The sequence below is a fragment of the Cynocephalus volans genome, chromosome 8 (genome assembly GCF_027409185.1).
Source record: "Cynocephalus volans isolate mCynVol1 chromosome 8, mCynVol1.pri, whole genome shotgun sequence".
Lineage (NCBI taxonomy): Eukaryota > Metazoa > Chordata > Mammalia > Dermoptera > Cynocephalidae > Cynocephalus > Cynocephalus volans.
The window spans coordinates 8,107,629-8,125,442 of NC_084467.1; the positions used below are offsets into that span (position 1 = coordinate 8,107,629).

General features: G+C 44.3%; 2 protein-coding genes and 1 non-coding gene across 4 annotated transcripts in view; 1 reads left to right on the top strand and 2 right to left on the bottom strand.

The window, feature by feature from the left end:
- Window positions 1-6,477: 6,477 nt before the first annotated feature.
- DFFA (DNA fragmentation factor subunit alpha) lies at window positions 6,478-14,634 on the bottom strand. 2 transcript variants are annotated; one of them, XM_063105337.1, is made up of 6 exons: window positions 14,419-14,634; window positions 12,555-12,716; window positions 11,113-11,255; window positions 8,592-8,781; window positions 8,221-8,369; window positions 6,478-7,449 (listed from the first exon to the last, which is right to left on the bottom strand). In XM_063105337.1, the coding sequence occupies exons 1-6, from the start codon at window positions 14,552-14,554 to the stop codon at window positions 7,237-7,239; spliced, it is 993 nt and encodes a 330-aa protein (XP_062961407.1). In that variant the 5' UTR covers window positions 14,555-14,634; the 3' UTR covers window positions 6,478-7,236. The 2 variants fall into 2 exon arrangements, with proteins under 2 accessions (XP_062961407.1, XP_062961408.1); XM_063105338.1 differs by having other exon boundaries at window positions 7,358-7,608.
- A 345-nt stretch (window positions 14,635-14,979) lies between these two features.
- On the bottom strand, window positions 14,980-15,052 carry TRNAV-GAC (transfer RNA valine (anticodon GAC)). Its single transcript has one exon. It is a non-coding gene; the product is annotated as a tRNA-Val (tRNA).
- A 1,505-nt stretch (window positions 15,053-16,557) lies between these two features.
- PEX14 (peroxisomal biogenesis factor 14) overlaps window positions 16,558-17,814 on the top strand; it is a 129,778-nt gene continuing 128,521 nt past the window's right edge. Inside the window, exon 1 of the mRNA XM_063106056.1 lies at window positions 16,558-16,598. Coding sequence (XP_062962126.1) covers window positions 16,563-16,598 — 36 coding nt within the window. The 5' untranslated portion in view covers window positions 16,558-16,562. The remainder of the gene's footprint in view (window positions 16,599-17,814) is intronic.

Here is a 17,814-nt window from a genome sequence, read left to right on the forward strand (position 1 = left end):
AACCCCATGCATGGTTTCGCATGCAAAAATTGTAATGATGGACCCGAATAAAATGTATTAATCAGCAGTGATCTTTCTTCTTTGGGTAGTTTCTTCTTCCCATGTAATTTGAAAAGTATTTTAAATTTAAATTCCGATAATGCCCAATACCGATTGTCTTAAGTAATTTGGAACCCAAAGTGAACATTTTAGATATTTTTGTAGTTTTTGCTAGGCTGTACTCAACATAGCCATTGGACTTTCCTTCTGACCTTCATTATGGTACTTGGAAGATATGTCCTTATCTTCCTTCCTTTGATTCGAAATAGCTAAAGGCTACATATTAAAGAATTTGGAAAAATAATATTTCCGTTTATTTTGATACAAATTGTCTAATTAAAAAAATATTTCCCTCACATTAAAAGCAAATTTTTAACATAGAGCAGAATGATTATTCCTCATGTTTTAGCTAAACTTAATTTAAAAATAAATACTATGGTATTAAACAGACAACATCATGCTGACATGTTTATAAAAGTTATATTCAAATGTGATGTTATGTACCAATTTTAGTTAGTAACAATATTCATTACAATTCTTTTCAGGGATTGTAGCTTCAGATATGCTTTGTGAGGAATGAAGTCTACTTAGAAAAATATTATTTCACACCAGACACAGTGAGCGGTGTGCTGCTGGCCAGCCTGTAACCCACTCACCTCAACTTCTAGCGCAAGGACCGCCAAAGTTTCAGCGTCCAGACATTGTTCAGTGACAAATGGATATGTATTGTGTGTATAATTGTCGTATTAGATTCCCTATTCCTCAGTGATTTCCAGCGAGTAGTGATTAAGTGAGGGCAGTTCCATTTTCTATGACGTAACGCAGAGCAGCCGTGGACCAGGATTTGGTCTGCTCAAATGAAGTTAGGAGCAAATGATGTGCTCAGTTTCAAACCTTGCCAGATTTTTTTTTTTTTTTTATAAAGATGACCGGTAAGGGGATCTCAACCCTTGGCTTGGTGTTGTCAGTACCACGCTCACCCAGTGAGCCAACCAGCCATCCCTATATAGGATCCAAACCCACGGCCTTGGTGTTATCAGCACCACACTCTCCCGAGTGAGCCACGGGCCGGCCTAACCTTGCCAGATTTTAATTCTTCCCCACAGCACCGAAATCCTTGCTTGATTACACATGTTGTTTATGACTCTTGGATCACAGACTATAAAGGAAAGTTCCAGTGTGAAGGTTTTTAGATGCTAAACCTGAAGCTTAGAGATCCATACCTGGAGTTGTGAAAAGCTTCTGAGGGTCAGGCCTAACATTGGGAAAACCGGCAAAGGCTGGCAGGAAGACACAGTAATATTCTCGTCTCTGGACACCAGGGAGTAGACTCTAAGTATGATGCTGACCATCCTGTTCTGTTTTCCACAGAGCTGGACTTATAATTACTAGCTGAATAAAATATAATGTGATAGAAGAGACTTAATAGCATCCACATTTTCAAGCACAGCAGCTTTAGGAGACCAGTAACTGGGTCAGTGCACTGGTAGAAGATGCCTGCTTGAAAGGCCAGCTAACCTTCAGAATTTTGTCTTTTAAGAATTTTCTAGAAGAAAAGCATGCTTATTGTTTTTCAGTTTTTTTTTTTTTTTTTTTTTTTTTGTCGTTTTTTCGTGACCGGCACTCAGCCAGTGAGTGCACCAGTCAGTCCTATATAGGATCCGAACCCGTGGCGGGAGCGTCGCCGCACTGCCAGCGCAGCACTCTACCAAGTGCGCCACGGGCTCGGCCCATGTTTTTCAGTTTTTTAACTGGGGTCAGATACAGTCGTTAAGATTAGGATTTTACCTTTTAACTAAGTAGTATCTGAAGAATGAGGTTCTACTAATGTACTGCCAGGAAATCCATCAAGTCTCCTGAACTCGGGAGATGTAATAAAATGTTCACTGCATTGTTGACTGCATGTTAGACTAGATTAATATGCTCATGATTAATAAATTAGAATAAAATTGTAATTTCCTACCATCAGGTTTTGGGTATACTTTTCTTAAAGTATACCTTTCTGTAGTTCGATATAGTCAACTGTATAGATCTGGGTCATCAGGACCTGGACAACCTTGAATTCATTCTCTTGCTATTATTTCCAGTATTTGGCACCAGAATAGATCCTTAACTGCTGAGAAGAACTGACATGACAAGCATTCAACAGAAATCCCTCATAGTGTCCATACCACAGGGCTGACGGAAAACCATTCCAGGCTTTGGGAAACGCAGACCGGTAAGCTCAGGGGAAATAATTAACTGGATTTAAGGAGCACCTGCTGAAGGGATCACCTACATCTTAGTAACAGTAGCTCCTTCAGTAGAAATATGGATTCCATGCTGAACGAGTCAGAAAAAGAAAACCCGTTTACGTATTAAAAAGAAGGAAATTTTCTGTTTCTAGACCAGTAAGGAAGAGGCAAAGGGTAATGGGGAAACCCACTATTCCTAACTTCTTATAAAGCTAATAAAAATAGCATTTTTAACTAAAAAGTGATCAAAAATTCATGTGTTTGTCTTATTAAAATAATTATCAGCTAGAGAAAAAGCTAGAATTTTTGGTGATAGTTCTTGTAACATGGTATCGCATGCGTTGACCTGTTGGTTCACTTCCTTGCAACTGCACAAGTGTGGTCTGATCTCACTTGAGCAAACAGCCAACCTTAAGGTTCTACAACCTGAAAATGCAGTGTACGTGCCGGGGAGTGGGCCTATTCCTCACTGGAAGTTTTCAAACAGGATGGAGGACCTCATGTCACACCTCTGTAGAGGACTCAGACAGCGGGTGGGTGTTCAGACTAGATCATCCCCAAGGTCCTTAAAAACCTCAAGTAGTATAAGATACAGCCAAAATAACTTAAAGCAAAACTCTACAAGTAAAGTAAAATGGAGAAAAACGCTGAAGGTGAAAAAAAAAAAATTGAATAGATAATTAGGAAATTAAAGAGCTAAACAATCTGGTTAGTAAAGGCACATTAATAATTCTTGTAATTACGCAATTTTTTTTTTTTTTACAGACTATTATTTTATTCCTTTCTCTCTGGAAAATGAAAAATCCATTAGTTTCTTTCTTTTGCTTTTACCCAGAAATTAAAGCTTGGTAAGTGGTAATTAGCATAGCTCCTGTCAAAGCCAATTGCCTAATGGGGACCGACATTTGACTTAAGCTGAAAGAATGGAATATGGCTAATGTAGAGTTCATTAGTCCCAGCTGCTTTCTTTGACATTCTTTTCTCTTGTCATAAGAACAGGCATGCCCTGCTCTCTCTCCTATTTTTAGACATATTGCTGTGCTGCTATGTTTCTATTCCAGAAGGTCTAGAGGCACAGTGGTGGAGGGAAGGTAAATGGTACCAGCGGCAATATAATGCAGCTGCTCTCACTACACATTAAGGCTACAGTTTGCAGACTGAGGTCTCCCCACAGCCACATTGATAGGGGCCTCCTGCCCCCTCCCACCCCATACCATTATCCCCAAAGTGAGAGGGAGCTGCTTTCCATTGTCTGCTGTGTGCTAGGTGCAGTGCTCTTCCTCATAGGGTACCATTTAGCCTTCTCAGCCTTGGGGCCTCAGCTAACTAAGGTCCACTGCAAAAGCTGTAGTACTGTTTCCATTATTCTATTCAGCTGAGATGCTTGGTGGGTTTGTTTCAACTGCAGAACACTGATACCAACACCCAGACGAGTCAACTAAAGCTCTACTGTGTACTTGACAGAAATAAAGAAAATATTTTTATTATTTTTTTTATTTTTAAAAGATGACTGGTAAGGGGATCTTAACCCTTGACTTGGTGTTGTCAGCACCACACTCTCCCAAGTGAGCCACGGGCTGGCCCCAAGAAAATATTTTTAATTCAGGAGGGCAAAGATGGAGATATCAATATGATGCGTGACTAGTATTCTATTATTTCTGGAATCCGGTTTACTACTGTGTGAGCAGCACAATGTTCACTGAGGCTTATTTGCTGCTCCAATGTCACCAGCTCAATGACTGTGGGTAGAAATGTTGTGACAATGATGATGTAGACATATTAGGCCCTTCCCGGTTGGAGTTGACTCCAACTTATTACACTGGCATAACAAAATCAGTGACCTGGATGTAGAACAGAAAAGAGTGCGTGAGGGCCGGCCCGTGGCTCACTTGGGAGAGTGCGGTGCTGATAACATCAAGGCCACAAGTTCGGATCCCTATGTAGGGATGTCCGGTTGGCTCACTTGGGAGAGTGTGGTGCTGACACCACCAAGTCAGGGGTTAAGATCCCCTGAGAGAAAACACAGATAAGTGAAAACAGTGCTAGAATTAGATCCAGAAGACCTGCCTTTGAATCCCGGTCCTGTAGTTAGCCTTGTGACGTGAGGCAAGTCACCAAACCTCACTGAGCCCAACTTTGCTGATGTATAAAATGAGAGATTGTAAGAGGCCCCCCCCGCCATGGCAAACAGTCATGGATAATTAGCCTTAGAAGAGCCATTTTGTAGACTACAGCTTTAAGCAGGATGCTAGCCTTCAAGAAGTCTTTTTGTAACTTTGACTCACAGCCTAGCTCATGGGAAAACAATGCAGAACTTAGTGCTTAAGAAAAGCAAGGTAATCAGTGACTCATAAAAAAAAAAGCTCATCGGTAACTTCTGTTAAAAAGTAAGAAGCTCAGCAGTAACTTCCAAGATGACATCCAGCTTAAGTTGAAGAGTTACAGGACTGCCCATGAAATAATGAATAGCCCAGAGTCTGTAAGAGTGCATGTAGCAGCCCCTGATGGGAATAACCTCCCCCTTTTGTTTCCTACACTCTTCCCTTTAAAAACCTTGCTGAGGCTGCTGCCACTGGGCTCGCCCAGGGTTCTAAGGCATGGATCCAGGCACCGACCACTCCTCCTGCAACCAGGCAAGGAGCATGCCCAAAACACCACTTCCATGTTGGTGGTCCACCATAGCCACCATGATAGCCATGGCTGCAGCAAAAGGGGCTAGATGCTACAACCACCGTGCAGATGACCCGCCAGCTACTTGATGGCATTGACACAAGGAGAGTCACCAGCGGAGACCAAAGAAAAGAAGAGGATGTCTCTCCACAAAGCCTATTCCAGAGTGACAGAAGCATCTGCTCTACGATAATAGTGGGGAACCTGAACACACCTCTCAACACTGGACAGATCATCTAGGCAACAAATCAACAGAGTAACTGCTACTCTTTCAGAAGGAGAGAAGACATCTAGGGTTATCAGAGGTGGGCGGGGGGAAGGAGTGAGGGTGGGGAAAGACTAGATAAGGGGCATAAAGAATAAGTAAGATTTGTAATACTATATATGCTAATAATATTGAATTGATCAACATATGTCAATGTTGAACCCCCAAAATATGTATAATCAATTACGATTCACTAAAAAAAAAATTTTAAAAATCCTTGCTGAGGCTCCTGAGCCTTTGAGACAGTCTTAGTCTATCTCCTCAGGTGCTGGACCTGAAAATAAAGCTTCCTGTCCTCACATCAAGATGACAAGCAATGTCCCGCCTAGCTCAGCTGATTTTGTAAGGCTCCCATGTGTTAAATGCTAGCACACAGCAGACTACAAACTGCTAGAAAAATCCTCAATGGGCATTACTGCCTCTTCAGGGGCACTTTGGAAGTATAGGTGATGCTTTTAGTTATCTCAGTCATTGGGGGTTACTACTGGCACTGAAAGGTGCGGGGTGGGAAGCTAGTTTTCCTGCAGTGCACAGGACAGGAGGAATCATCTGATATCCTGCATGACTTTTGTCTGTCATGCTGGACACTCACACGGATGAAAACCTGTTCAAGGGCTGAGCCTGTGGCGCACTCGGGAGAGTGCGGCGCTGGGAGCGCAGCAATGCTCCTGCCGCGGGTTCGGATCCTATATAGGAATGACCGGTGCAGTCACTGGCTGAGTGCTGGTCACACACACACAAAAAAAAAAAAAAAAAAAAAAAGAAAACCTGTTCAAAATTATCTTGGCTTGAAACCTAATTCTGTTTTGTATACAAAGACAAAGTATTTTTTTGCAGTTTTAATGTACCCCGGATTTTCTAGGAATGTAGCTACCTTGTAAATCAAAGATAGATATGTTATTTTGTGCAGAATTTGACTGTTTTGGGAAATCCCATAACCAAGGGCCATGCTGCTTGAGGTATTTGAGATGACAGTCATTACAAAATAAGCTATAAGAAAGAAAGAAAACATTGGGGCTAATAAGTAAGAACCATCAGTGTAATAAGGCTTCAATAAAAGGATGCGGGATAGTCTGAACCCTCCTGGAAGAAAATCACAGAAGGAAACTGTTCTTTTTGTCCTGTTTAACCATTTTCTTCCTACAAGGAGACTGTATTGTAGATTATAAAACCTGCAGAACAAGTTTGAACGGAAATGGGAGGCATACAAAGAGTGCTCTGCTTTGCACCCAGAGAGACTTGGAGTCATACTGCATGGAAATCGCTTTAATGACCTTTTATACCCCCTGCTGATAAAACATATTAGAAAACTGAGAAGTTTCACAGTGATAACAGATATAATTTCACAATACTGAACTGGATATTAGAAATGGTGAATTAGATTCTTCGTATGTCCCTATGGTCTGCAAACTTAATATGTGCCTTTAAACCAAAAAACTCATTAACTTGAGAAACAAATTTGTGGTCATAATCAACATTCTATTATGTCACCTTCTCTACCATTATTTGTTTAAAATTCTGCAGTTCTATCTTTAGAACAAGATTAATGAGTCTGAAATATGACAATTACTTTTATTTTTTTATTTTTTTATTTTTTAAAAGATGACCGGTAAGGGGATCTTCACCCTTGGCTTGGTGTTGTCAGCACCACGCTCAGCCAGTGAGCTAACCGGCCATCCCTATATGGGATCCGAACCCGGGGCCTTGGTGTTATCAGCACCGCACTCTCCCGAGTGAGCCACGGGCCGGCCCTGACAATTACTTTTAAACAGAGAAACAAGAACATGCAGTTAGAGGAGACAGGACACTGCTAGTGCAGTGATGTCATTCAAAACAGGTGGCAGGGCAGATGTGGAGACCTGGAATAGCTTTTCCGGAGAGGCAGAAAACCAGTCTTCCAGCCTGTTCTCAAACATGCTCTAAGGCAGTGGGTAGAGGAGTATATAGGTGGTAAAATAATCAGGTGGAAGGTATTTACTGATAAAGAACAAGGCCACAGGGTGTTCCTTGGCACAGTTCCGGCTGTGGCTATGTGGGGTCCTGCTTGGCTCGTTTAGGATTCTGCAGTTCTCCAGGCAGCAGATTCTTCCTTGCTGAAATATTCCTGAGAGAATGCAAGCTCTGCATCTGCTGCAGGCGCAGGGTAAGCTCCTGATCACAGGCCTGTTGAACGGTTTCTGTCTTCTTTACATCCCAGTTCAAAGCAACAGCCAATGTTTTGGGGTCTTCCTTGGTAACCAACTGCAGCAAGAATTAGAACCATTGAGAACCACTACTTCTGTGCTCCTCTCTGCTGCTTTCAAGCTTCTTTAGGGGAGCAAGATTAGGCATATCAGTTTAAGTTCTATCTTTACTCTGAAATGCCAGGTTTCTTGCCAGTAAATTGTCATACGCCTTTTCCTACCAAACAACACCGACAGAAAAGAATCTTTAGAAAGAAGTTTACTTAGAGCAACTTTAAAGTCCTACACATACAGGAAATTTAGCCAAGCTCAAGTTAACACAGTTTCCCTCCCTTCTATCTACAACAGGGAGGTACCTGGGACAGGGACAGACAATAAGTAGCACTCACTCTGATGGGTTCCCTTTGTCAAGCTTCTAGTTCCCTGGCCTTAGATGCCAGTACAAGATGATCCCCTCAAGTTTGCCTTTTCAAGTGATATTTTACAGGCCTTGGGATTGACTATGGGTGTTCTTCGACCACTAACAGAACCGGAAGCCATCTCAGAAGCTTGAGCCCTGCTATTCCTCCCTGCCAGGTTTAGTCGTTTCACTACCAACCATGGATAAGAGACTTATGTTTGTTAATCTGAGCAAGTGCACCCATTTTTTTAAAGCCATTTTGATTTAGATTAAATAAGGTGTTTGTAGATGCTTCGGCATATAATAGGCAAATTGGTAGCTATGATTCTGCAGAGGTGAAAAAAAATCCCATGCATGCCTCTGCAGAGTAATGCTACATCTCCAGGGCAAGTCATCCTCTGCAGTTCAGTTTCTCTGGTTCTCGCCCACCTCCAAATCCTGACTAGATAAATGCAGCTCTGGAGCAGGCTTCTCCCTCAGTGCAGTCAGGATCTGGCTCGTAAGTGCAATTTTGGAGATCTCTCCGCTGACACCCCTGTCAACTGCATCTACCTCTTCACCGACGACAGCTTTGGACTCTGCAAAGCAGATGAGAGATGGAGATCAGCAAGCTGTGAAATCATACAGCCACACAATCAACCAGCTTGAGTAATGAGTCGGGCAAGAGAGAAAAGTATCCTTCCAAGATCCCAGCAGCTGTGGCTTCAGTATTTCTGGCTCATTGCAAACACAGGGTCCTCTCTCAAGGGAAGGCTCCATTGGCCCTGAGTTCTCAGCGTGAACCCCCAGCAGAGACCTACCTTCCTGCTTTGACAAGATGTTGCCCTCCTTCTCCAAAGCCTGGAGATAAAGCTCCAGGAGTTGCTTGGACTGCCGGGCTTCCTCTCTCTGGTCAAGCACTTGCTGGAGGGTGTTCTGGAGCCCTTGGACTGTGGCACAACTTTGGCATAGTTCCTGAGCCAGGTCTGAACATGGAACCTCGATGAGCATCTAAGAAACAAATACAGACTCTAAGAAATCTACAAGTCAGGGTTCAGATCCCCATAGCAGCCAGCAGCCAAAAAAAAAAAAAAAAAAAAAAAAAGAAATCTACAAGTACTTTCTTAGTAATTTTTAAGTTTTATATTGCATCAATTGTTGAACAGGTAATATTAATATATTCACAAGGTTCAAAATTCAAATGGTACAAACCTCAAGAGATACTGGTATTACCCCCATTTTACAGAGGAAAATGAGGCAAGAGTGGGTAGGGAACTTCCCAAATATCGCAACCGCCTGCAAATGACCCCAGTGCTCTCTCCTTCTCACCACCATCCATCCTCACGGCCCATGGTCCCTGGGATGATGGCACTTTTCCTACCTGTGGGTGGCAGCCTCATAAGCTCTGAGAGACCTAAGCTTTCTTCCGGAGCCTAGCTGTCAGGGCGTGGGCTCTGACAAATTCATTCTTATTCTGACACCCCTATTTTGGTAGGGCCTATTCTGTTCCGTATTCTTAGGCTATATCATAACATGCCAGTCTGTTGGGGTGGTAAGGGACCTCACATTCCCTTTCTGTTTCTTAAAAAAAAGAAAGAAGTCAAGCTTGCTTCTGCTTTCCTTCTACCTGGAACATTGGCCTCAACCTTCTCATGCAGGTTCCATCTTGTCCTGCAGCTCTCAGTTTAATCATTACCTCTTGGAACCTGCCAAGGTTTATCAAATGCACGTAACTTTAACTCAGCAATTGCCCCTCTATGAACTTAGTCATATAAGCACGTGTGCAAAATGACATTGGCATAAGTTTCCACAGCACTGTCTGGAAGACAAGACTAACGACAACACAAATGTCTATCAGTGGTGGGGAGAGCTTGTTAAATAAACTCATGAAATGGAGTACCACGCAGTGGTCAAAAAGGAACAAGGATGCCTTTAATATACAGATCTGGAATACTCTCCAAATATTTCTTTAAAAACAGAGTAGATATGCCTCCATTTGTGTAAAAAAGGGGAGGAGAAAATATATACATATTTGTGTATAAAATACCTAGAATGGGAAACTGATAGACCAGTTGTCTCCAGGAAGGGAAACATGGTAGGCTGGGGCAGGGCTCAGATTTTTCCTGTATATTCTTTTGTTTAACAGCTTACTGCGCTATAACTCACACACCATACAATTCACCCATATGAAGTATACAATTCAGTGGGCTTTAGTATATTCACCGAGCTGTGCAACCATCACCACAATCAATACTGGAACATTTTCAGCACCCCAAAGAGAGATCCACTAGCAGTTACTACCTACTTCTACTCAATCTCCCCAGCCCTAGGCAACTACTAATCTACTTTGCATCTTTACGAATTTGCATATTCTGGCCATTTTATATAAATACAATCATAAAATATGTGGCCTTTGTGTCTGACCTCTTTCACTTAGCATGTTTTCAAGGTTCATCCATGTTGTAGCATGTAAAATACTCCATTCCTTTTTATGACCAAATAACATTCTCTTATATGGATTTACCACATTTTATTGACCAATGGGTCTTTCTCCTCCCCGTTTTTGATGAATGCATCAGCTAATTGACATTTGGCTTGTTTTCACTTTTTGGCTACCTGTATATTCTTCTATACCTCTTGGATTTTGAACCATATGAATGTATTCATATTACTTATTCAAAATAAATATGTGACTTAAAAAAATAACCAAAAAATCACTTCCACAAAGAGGCCTTCCTCAATCTCCCAATCTACAGTGGCCCCCATCACTCTGTGCACACCACCCTGTCTGATATGCTTTCTTGTTTTTGTCTGCCTCCTCCTCGGAATGCAAGTTCTGTCAGAGCAGAGACTGTGTCTGTGTTGTTCACCACTGTACCCCAGTGCACAGGACCATGCAAGGGGGCTCAATAAATATTTTTTGAATGAAAACATACTATTTTTAGCCCCATTTTACTGGAGAGGAAACACAAACAGAAAAGCTAAGCTACTGGCTCAAGATCATAGTGGTAGAGCTGGGATATGAACCCAGCTCTCCAACTCTACATTCTTTAGCAGTAGTACATCCTTGACCCCCAGAGTCCTCCTGAACAGGTCTCAGGTGGAGCCTGGGCATCTGTATTTAAAAAAAAAAATCTGCAGGTGATTCTGATTTGCATCGAGGGTTGAAAAATGACTAGGTGAGAACTATAAAATAAAGAATCTTAGTTGTAACTTAAGAATTATTTAAAGTTAAGAATTAAGAAATAATGAAATTACTATGGCAGATGTGTGGAAGCTAAGAAGGTGTTGGGGGCTGCAGAGGCTGGGTGAACACTGCTGCAGGTCATGGAGAAGGCTTACTTGCAGGTCCTCCTCTGACAGGAGGATGATGTTGGACAGATCTTCTTTCAGCTGCCTGGCCACATTCTTCCACTTCAACCCTGCCCCGGTGTCTGTTTCATCTACATCAAAGGACTCTTGGGAAACCCAAGCTGTACCTCCATCTGATAGATGGGAGAAAATGCCAGTCACAATCAGTATAACTTGAAGTGCTGTTTTCACCTCCGCCCCCAATACACAGAGACCTCCTGAGGGTGTCTGCATCCTTCCTACTGACCACTCAGAATTTCAGTGAAGGAAGCACCTTTTCTCAAGGATTCACAGGAAAGCCAGTCCCCATCTAGGACCTTAATTTTCCCTCTTCTTCCATCTTCGATTCATTTCTGTGTGAAAGTGCTCTGTATTCTTCTATGGAAAGAAGCCACCTAAACAATCCTATGGTCACACATACCCAGGATCTTATCACACTTCCCTTTTGCTTAGTTTTCATGTGTCTGGGTGTGTTCTGCTTTGGTATACAAAAACATTCAATCTCGCTGGCATCCCTCCCATGCTTGGGGAGTGGTCCCGTCCTTAACTAGTGGAGCTGCAGCCACTGTTTGCTGTCCCTTGCACCTGACCACAAAGGTGGCTGGTCCAGCCATTGCTGAAGGGTGATTTCCTCAATTTCGTGGCACACGGACTTTCTTCAAGACACTTCTTTAGGTCTCTTATCCTCGATCATCAGTGTTAGTCCCCTTTGTATCTCCAGTGATGATGACGATGATAATGATGATGATAGTGACAGGTAACATTTACTGAGCTCTTACTGTGTGCCACATAAGGTCTAAACGCTTCATATTAGCAGTTCTCAGATGGGAGTGATTTTGCCCTCCAGGAGACATGTGACAATGTCTAGAGACTCTCTTGGGTTTCTCACTTGGGGTAGTGGGGTGCTACTGGCATCTAGTGGGAAGAGCCTAGGCATGCTGCTAAATATTCTACAATGCACAGAGCAGATGCTCTGCAACAAATAATTCTCTGGCCCAAAATATCAACAGTATTGTTGAGAAATCCTGGTTTGATATGTTTTATATTACCCTAGGAGATAGGTACCATAATTATTACGTTACTAAGGCACTGAGAGGTTATGTAATTTGTCATTGGTCACCTGGCTACTAAATGGCAGAGCCAGGATTCAGACCCCAGCAGCCTGACTGTAGCCTATAGTACAGATCTCTCTGCCATGCTGCATTTCAGTTGCTATTAGTCTGTGAGTTAGTAGAGAACTGGATCTGTGTCTCATTCATCTTTATCCCAAGGACTCAGTACTGTATCTGGCACATAGAAGGTGCTCAGTAAACATTTGCTGCATAAATGCTTAAAAAGCCAGACAAACAGCTACCAGCTGCCTTTGTAGTAAAATTAACCACAATGGATGTTATACTTCATAGGCTATTTTATATATGGCTAGCGTTTCTTACCTGTATTGTTATATGCCCACTTCTCATTATTGGCCAATGCCACAAACTTAGTATTGGAAGGTAGACACAGGAAGTAATCATCATCATCCACTATGGTGCCATCCTCTGCCAGTACCAGGGTGACTGGGGTCAGGGACTTATCGATGGCCAGAATGTCACAGGCTGAGAAGAATAAAATATTTGGTAACTGAAAAACATCCATAAGGAAATTATATCTGTCTTTGTACCCTCAATATGTATTGCTCCGAAGCCAAGCAGAATTCCTGGTACGTAATAATAACTATAATAACAACCATAACCACGAGCACTAATAACACCATGTGTCTCACGTACGTTCTAAGTGCTTTTCGTATATGGTATTTAATCTCATAATATTCCTATAAGGTAGTACTATTGTTGTTTTCACTTTACAGATAATGAACCCAAGGCTCAGAGAGGTTAAGTTAACTTGTCCAGGATCACACAGTTAGTAAATGGCAGAGCTGAGATTTAAACCCATGTGATCTGGCTCCTGAAAATGTGTTCGACAGCTACCTTGCACCCACATATAGGAGGCATTTGAATCTCTACTTGAATGAACAATAAATCAAAGTCTGGTTTGATTCACTGTGAATAAGCAGTCTTTCATTCACTTATTCAATGGTCATCTTAAGTTGCTTTTTTTTCTTTGTATTATCTTCCTTTGCAGCTTTTCTAATCTATAGGAAAGTGTTTTATCAGTAGCTTTTCATTTTTATTATCACTGGGCAAGAGGCTTTCCCTAGGGCAGGTCTGTACCATCCCATTTAGAGATGACAATGCCTAAAATGCTAATGGCACTGGAGTAAGCAGAAATGCCAAGAGACTACAAGTGTCCTTTGGCAATGTTGTCTACCATTCAAATAGAACAGCAAGACTTGTACAGGCTAAGCTGCAGAGAACACAAGCCTCCATGTCAAATACATCCAGCCAATGCAGTGAAGTGGCACTAAAATTTAAGTAACCTAAAGCCAGGAAAAAAATCTGTATATGCTTATATAGCAAAAGCCATGTCACCAAAGCATTTATAGCGCTTTGGCTGCTCCTGGGTCTCTAAAAGACATCTATATGATATCTGTTGGGGCTTAGTGACTCTGCGAGGAAACACCTACACTCTGACACACACTGTGATACATGCCTGGCTCTGTTTCACACGTTTAATCTGTAGAACTTCTTTGGATAAACAATTCTTGCCACAGGCTAACAACACTTGCAAATCACCTGAATTTATCATCTCATCTAAGAGACTCAACAAATCTTTGAAGCAGCTGGAAATATACCCACCCTGTCAAGGAGAAAACTGAAGGTGGAGAGGTGGTCAAGTGCAAGGTCCAGCAGCACGGGCCGGGCTCGGAACTTAGGTCAACTCGGTCACCTACAACTCACGTTCCTTGCCTGGACCTCCAGGAACTGTCAGTAGCAGTTCCCTTTCTGTGGCACATGTCCCCTACACAGCTGACGGTAGAAACTCGTCCCCGCCCTGTCGTGGGCTCAGCTGGGGGCCCCAGCACCACCTTAGTGAGCCGGAGTGGCGGGAATACCCTGGGCTCGGTTGGGTATTGGGCTAGACCGAGCCCAGTCAGCCAAACTGTGATTTTGGGCCAGACACCTCGGTCTGTCTTCATCCGCATATGGCTTTCTGTCTACCTTTCCACCATTACGAGGGAAAGAAAGTTCAAGCGCCTGAACTCTGTACATCGCTGGACCCACGTGGGCCATTTCCGTACCAAGGTTCCACTGGAACTCCAAGAATCCCCTAGTCGCCTCTCCTGCCCCCGCCTTGCCCCCGCCGGACATCCTCGCCCGGCCCGGGATCCCCCAGGGCCCGCCCGGGTCCAGCACCAACCCTTGCTCCTCAGCTCCTCGAGGCAGGAGGCCGCCACGCCGTGCTGGTCGCGGCTGCGGTTGCGGAGCAGCACACACGGCTTTAGAGTCCGGATCTCGCCGAGTTCCGAAACTCCGGCACCCCCAGGAATCTCCATCTTCCCCAAGGTGAGACCTGACTAACTCCGGGAAATGGGTGGAAACTCGGGGCAGTGGCTCCCCAACGCCCAATCCCTCCCGCGGCATGCCGGGAGCTGTAGTTCTCTCTGCAGCAAATCACGCGTGAGACCAAGGCACGCCGGGAGGCGTGGTTCTGCTTGCCGCTAACGTGTGTGGACCCACGGCATGCCGGGAGCTGTAGTCCCTGGGTTCAAAGCCGACTCGTTCCTGTAGCGCGATTAAGCCCGGGAGTTTATTTTTACCTTGTATTTGGGAGTTGCAATCGCCAAGTTCACAAATGAGGTCACTAGGGATTTATTTTGCATAACAAAGTACACGCGTGTATACTACCTTGCATTTCTAGAGCACTCCTGTTTGCATACGTAGATGCATAATGTTAATATTTATTTATTTTTTAAAAAGATGACCGGTAAGGGGATCTTAACCCTTGACTTGGTGTTGTCAGCACCACGCTCTACCAAATGAGCCAACCGGCCATCCCTACATAGGGATCCGAACCCGCGGCCTCAGTGTTGTCAGCACCACGCTCACCCAGTGAGCAACCGGCCATCCCTATATGGGATCCGAACCCAGGGCCTTGGTGTTATCAGCACCACACTCTCCCGAGTGAGCCACGGGCCGGCCCGTAATGTTAATATTTAAATAGGACAGACTGTCATTGTACCGTGTTCATTGGTTTTCCCTTTCCAACCTGAAAAGATTTTTAAGGTGACTTGATGGAAATCAATTTTAAAAACTGATGAGTGTAGTTTCCATTCTTGCTGAAAACGTAACAAAGTAGCATAAGATATGCGCGCATCTCCACCCATTCCATTCCCTGCTTAAGCTCTGCAAATTGAGTTGAGGCCTCGGAAAAAAATGCTTAAATAAACATTAAGGTCTCAAATTAATTAGTGAGGAAAGGGGAAATGCGAACCACAGCTTGACAACATATGTACCCTTGCTCTAATACTGCTACTTACCGAAAAGTCTGTGTTTTTTTCCTCCTGAAAAACTAACATTAAAGATTAGGAGAATAATTAAGAAATACCCAAAAGCTTCCTCGCTTAAAAGGGGGCATTTCATGTAAACTACAAATAATTATCTGCCCATATTCATTCAGGGTCAGTCCCTTTCCTATTTTGTTTATAAAAACGTGGGTGAGGTTATGAGATATTATCTCAAGAAAAGCGTAGGCATTTCCTTTTTTTTTTTTTTTTTCCCTGGGCGGCTGTCCGGTATGGGGCTCGAACCCTAGGCCTTCATGTTAGCAGCACCAGGCTCTAACCAAATTAGCTTATTAGCCAGTCCTGCAGGCATTTAAAACAGTGTTTGGTGGGCGGATCACCAACAAAAGCAACCCTTTCTACTACTCCATATTGACCAAAAAAAAACTATAATGTGAGCTAGCAGTTCTAACATATGCGAACCTTTCCATATAATTTAGTTTAAAACCTAACAGTTCAACCACTATAGTCATGACGGTTCGTAGAAGCCTCTCCTCCCTAAAAGGGCCCTTCTTCTGTGTTCTCCCAAGTAGACCCGCGCCCCTTTATCAGAGTCCTAACCCCACGAGCCTGTAATTCTGTACTTGCTGGGCTTGGAAGCAGGAGTTGGATCTTTTCACAGCTAGTGCCTATCAGGGTTCCCGGCACTCAATGAACGGTCCTGAACCGAATGGCTAAAAATTAATTTCTAAGTCTCTTCACATTCGTTCATTCATTCATTACTTAGTGAGTCCCTAAATGGGCCCCACGTTGGGGACGGGCAGAAACCTAATTCTATAAGAATAATACATGTATAACAACGCAGAAAGGACAGAGATTTCGGACCTTCCCGTAAAGCAGAGATAGAATGGAAATATTCCAGCCTCTGCCCCAAGTCCCGGCCCCGCCTCCACATCGATAGGATCAGTTCCGGCTACTTTAGTCTGGGCGGGAGGGCGAGAGCGAGGGCGCTTGGGAGAAACCTCGCCCAGCGGCGATAGATTAGTCAGGCCTCAGAAAGATGGCGTCCTCGGAGCAGGCAGAGCAGCCGAGCCAGGTAATGGGAGTGGGACTGGCCCACTGTGGCGGCGGAGACACCGGCTGGAGGGGGCGCTCGGCGCACGGCTGGGAGCCGCGTGGGTGGGAGCCCCAAGTCTCCGAAACCGGGGGCTCCAACCCCTTGACCCCTCCAGGGCCCCGCCCCTCCCAGGTCTTCCCCGCTCGGCCCCTCCTCCTGTGACCCCTCTTTGACCACACTCCCGAGCCGGGTTTCGGGGTCTGGGCCGCGCCCATGGGCTCCCACTTGTCGCCGGCCAGCCCCCTCCGGTCCCACTTGAGCTTGGCGGGAGGGTGGCGGGACGTTTGGGAAGCCCCCAGGCTTGAGCTGCGAGGACCCCTTCTTGAGGACAGGATGAAAGAGGCTCGATCGTTCCCGGCTGTCCCCTCCCGGGAGGGACATGACTCCATCAGGGTTCCCAGGCCCCCACAGCCTCAGCCTCCTGAGTGGCCCCGCTGCCAGCCTCTTCGTCTTTAGTCACCTTTGTGCTTTCCTCGCCACGTTGGAGGGTTGGGAATATCTTCGGACTCTCAGTGCGTTGGTAGTAAGGGGACGCACTGTCAACAGCAGACGCCACCGCGCTCTTGGCTGCGAATCCATCCTCGCTTCCCTGGGTTCGGTTTCGTTGGCCAAAGGCTCCACTCCAGCTTTTCACCTGTACATTCAGCCAAATCCCACTCCAGTAAGGGCTCCATGAAGACCAGTGTTGACGCCTGAGCGTCTACTATCGGGTAGCAATGGATGACAAGGCCTGTGAAGGGGTTTATAGTCCAAAGAGGGGTGGGTGGGGTGAGGAGAGGGGGACTGAGACCTTAGATTTACTGCGCGTGTGCTGTCATGCTGAGAACAAATTACGTTTGTTATCTCATTTAGTGCTCTCTGCAACCTTTATGAAGTACAGGCTATTAACCCCCATTTCACAGAAGTGGATGCTAAGGATTTGTAGCATGGCCCAAATCAAGTGCCCAATTGAGCCTGGATTTGAACCAGGTATGAGTGACTCCTCTGGCCAGCCATACGTGTTTAAATTTAGTTAGAATTAACCAGAGGAGGCAGAAAATGGTTTCAACCAGGAACTCATCACTCATCTTTCACCTCCTTGAAACACCTTTAAGAGTTTTCAGCCCCTTTCTAGTATCTCACTTCCTCCCTAGGCGGAAGACCACCACTTAGTGTTTCTTACCGTCTTATTCTTCATGATGTCTGTTACAGGAAT

Bases quoted from the DNA above. Each gene is read 5' to 3' on its own strand.
- DFFA (XM_063105337.1), bottom strand. From the start codon at position 14,554: ATGGAGATTCCTGGGGGTGCCGGAGTTTCGGAACTCGGCGAGATCCGG. The intron at 11,256-12,554 runs GTAAGAAACGCT...CCCATCTATCAG, and splicing joins GTGGGCATATAACAATACAG to ATGGAGGTACAGCTTGGGTT. The intron at 7,450-8,220 runs GTGGGCGAGAAC...TTCTTGCTGCAG, and splicing joins TATCTAGTCAGGATTTGGAG to TTGGTTACCAAGGAAGACCC.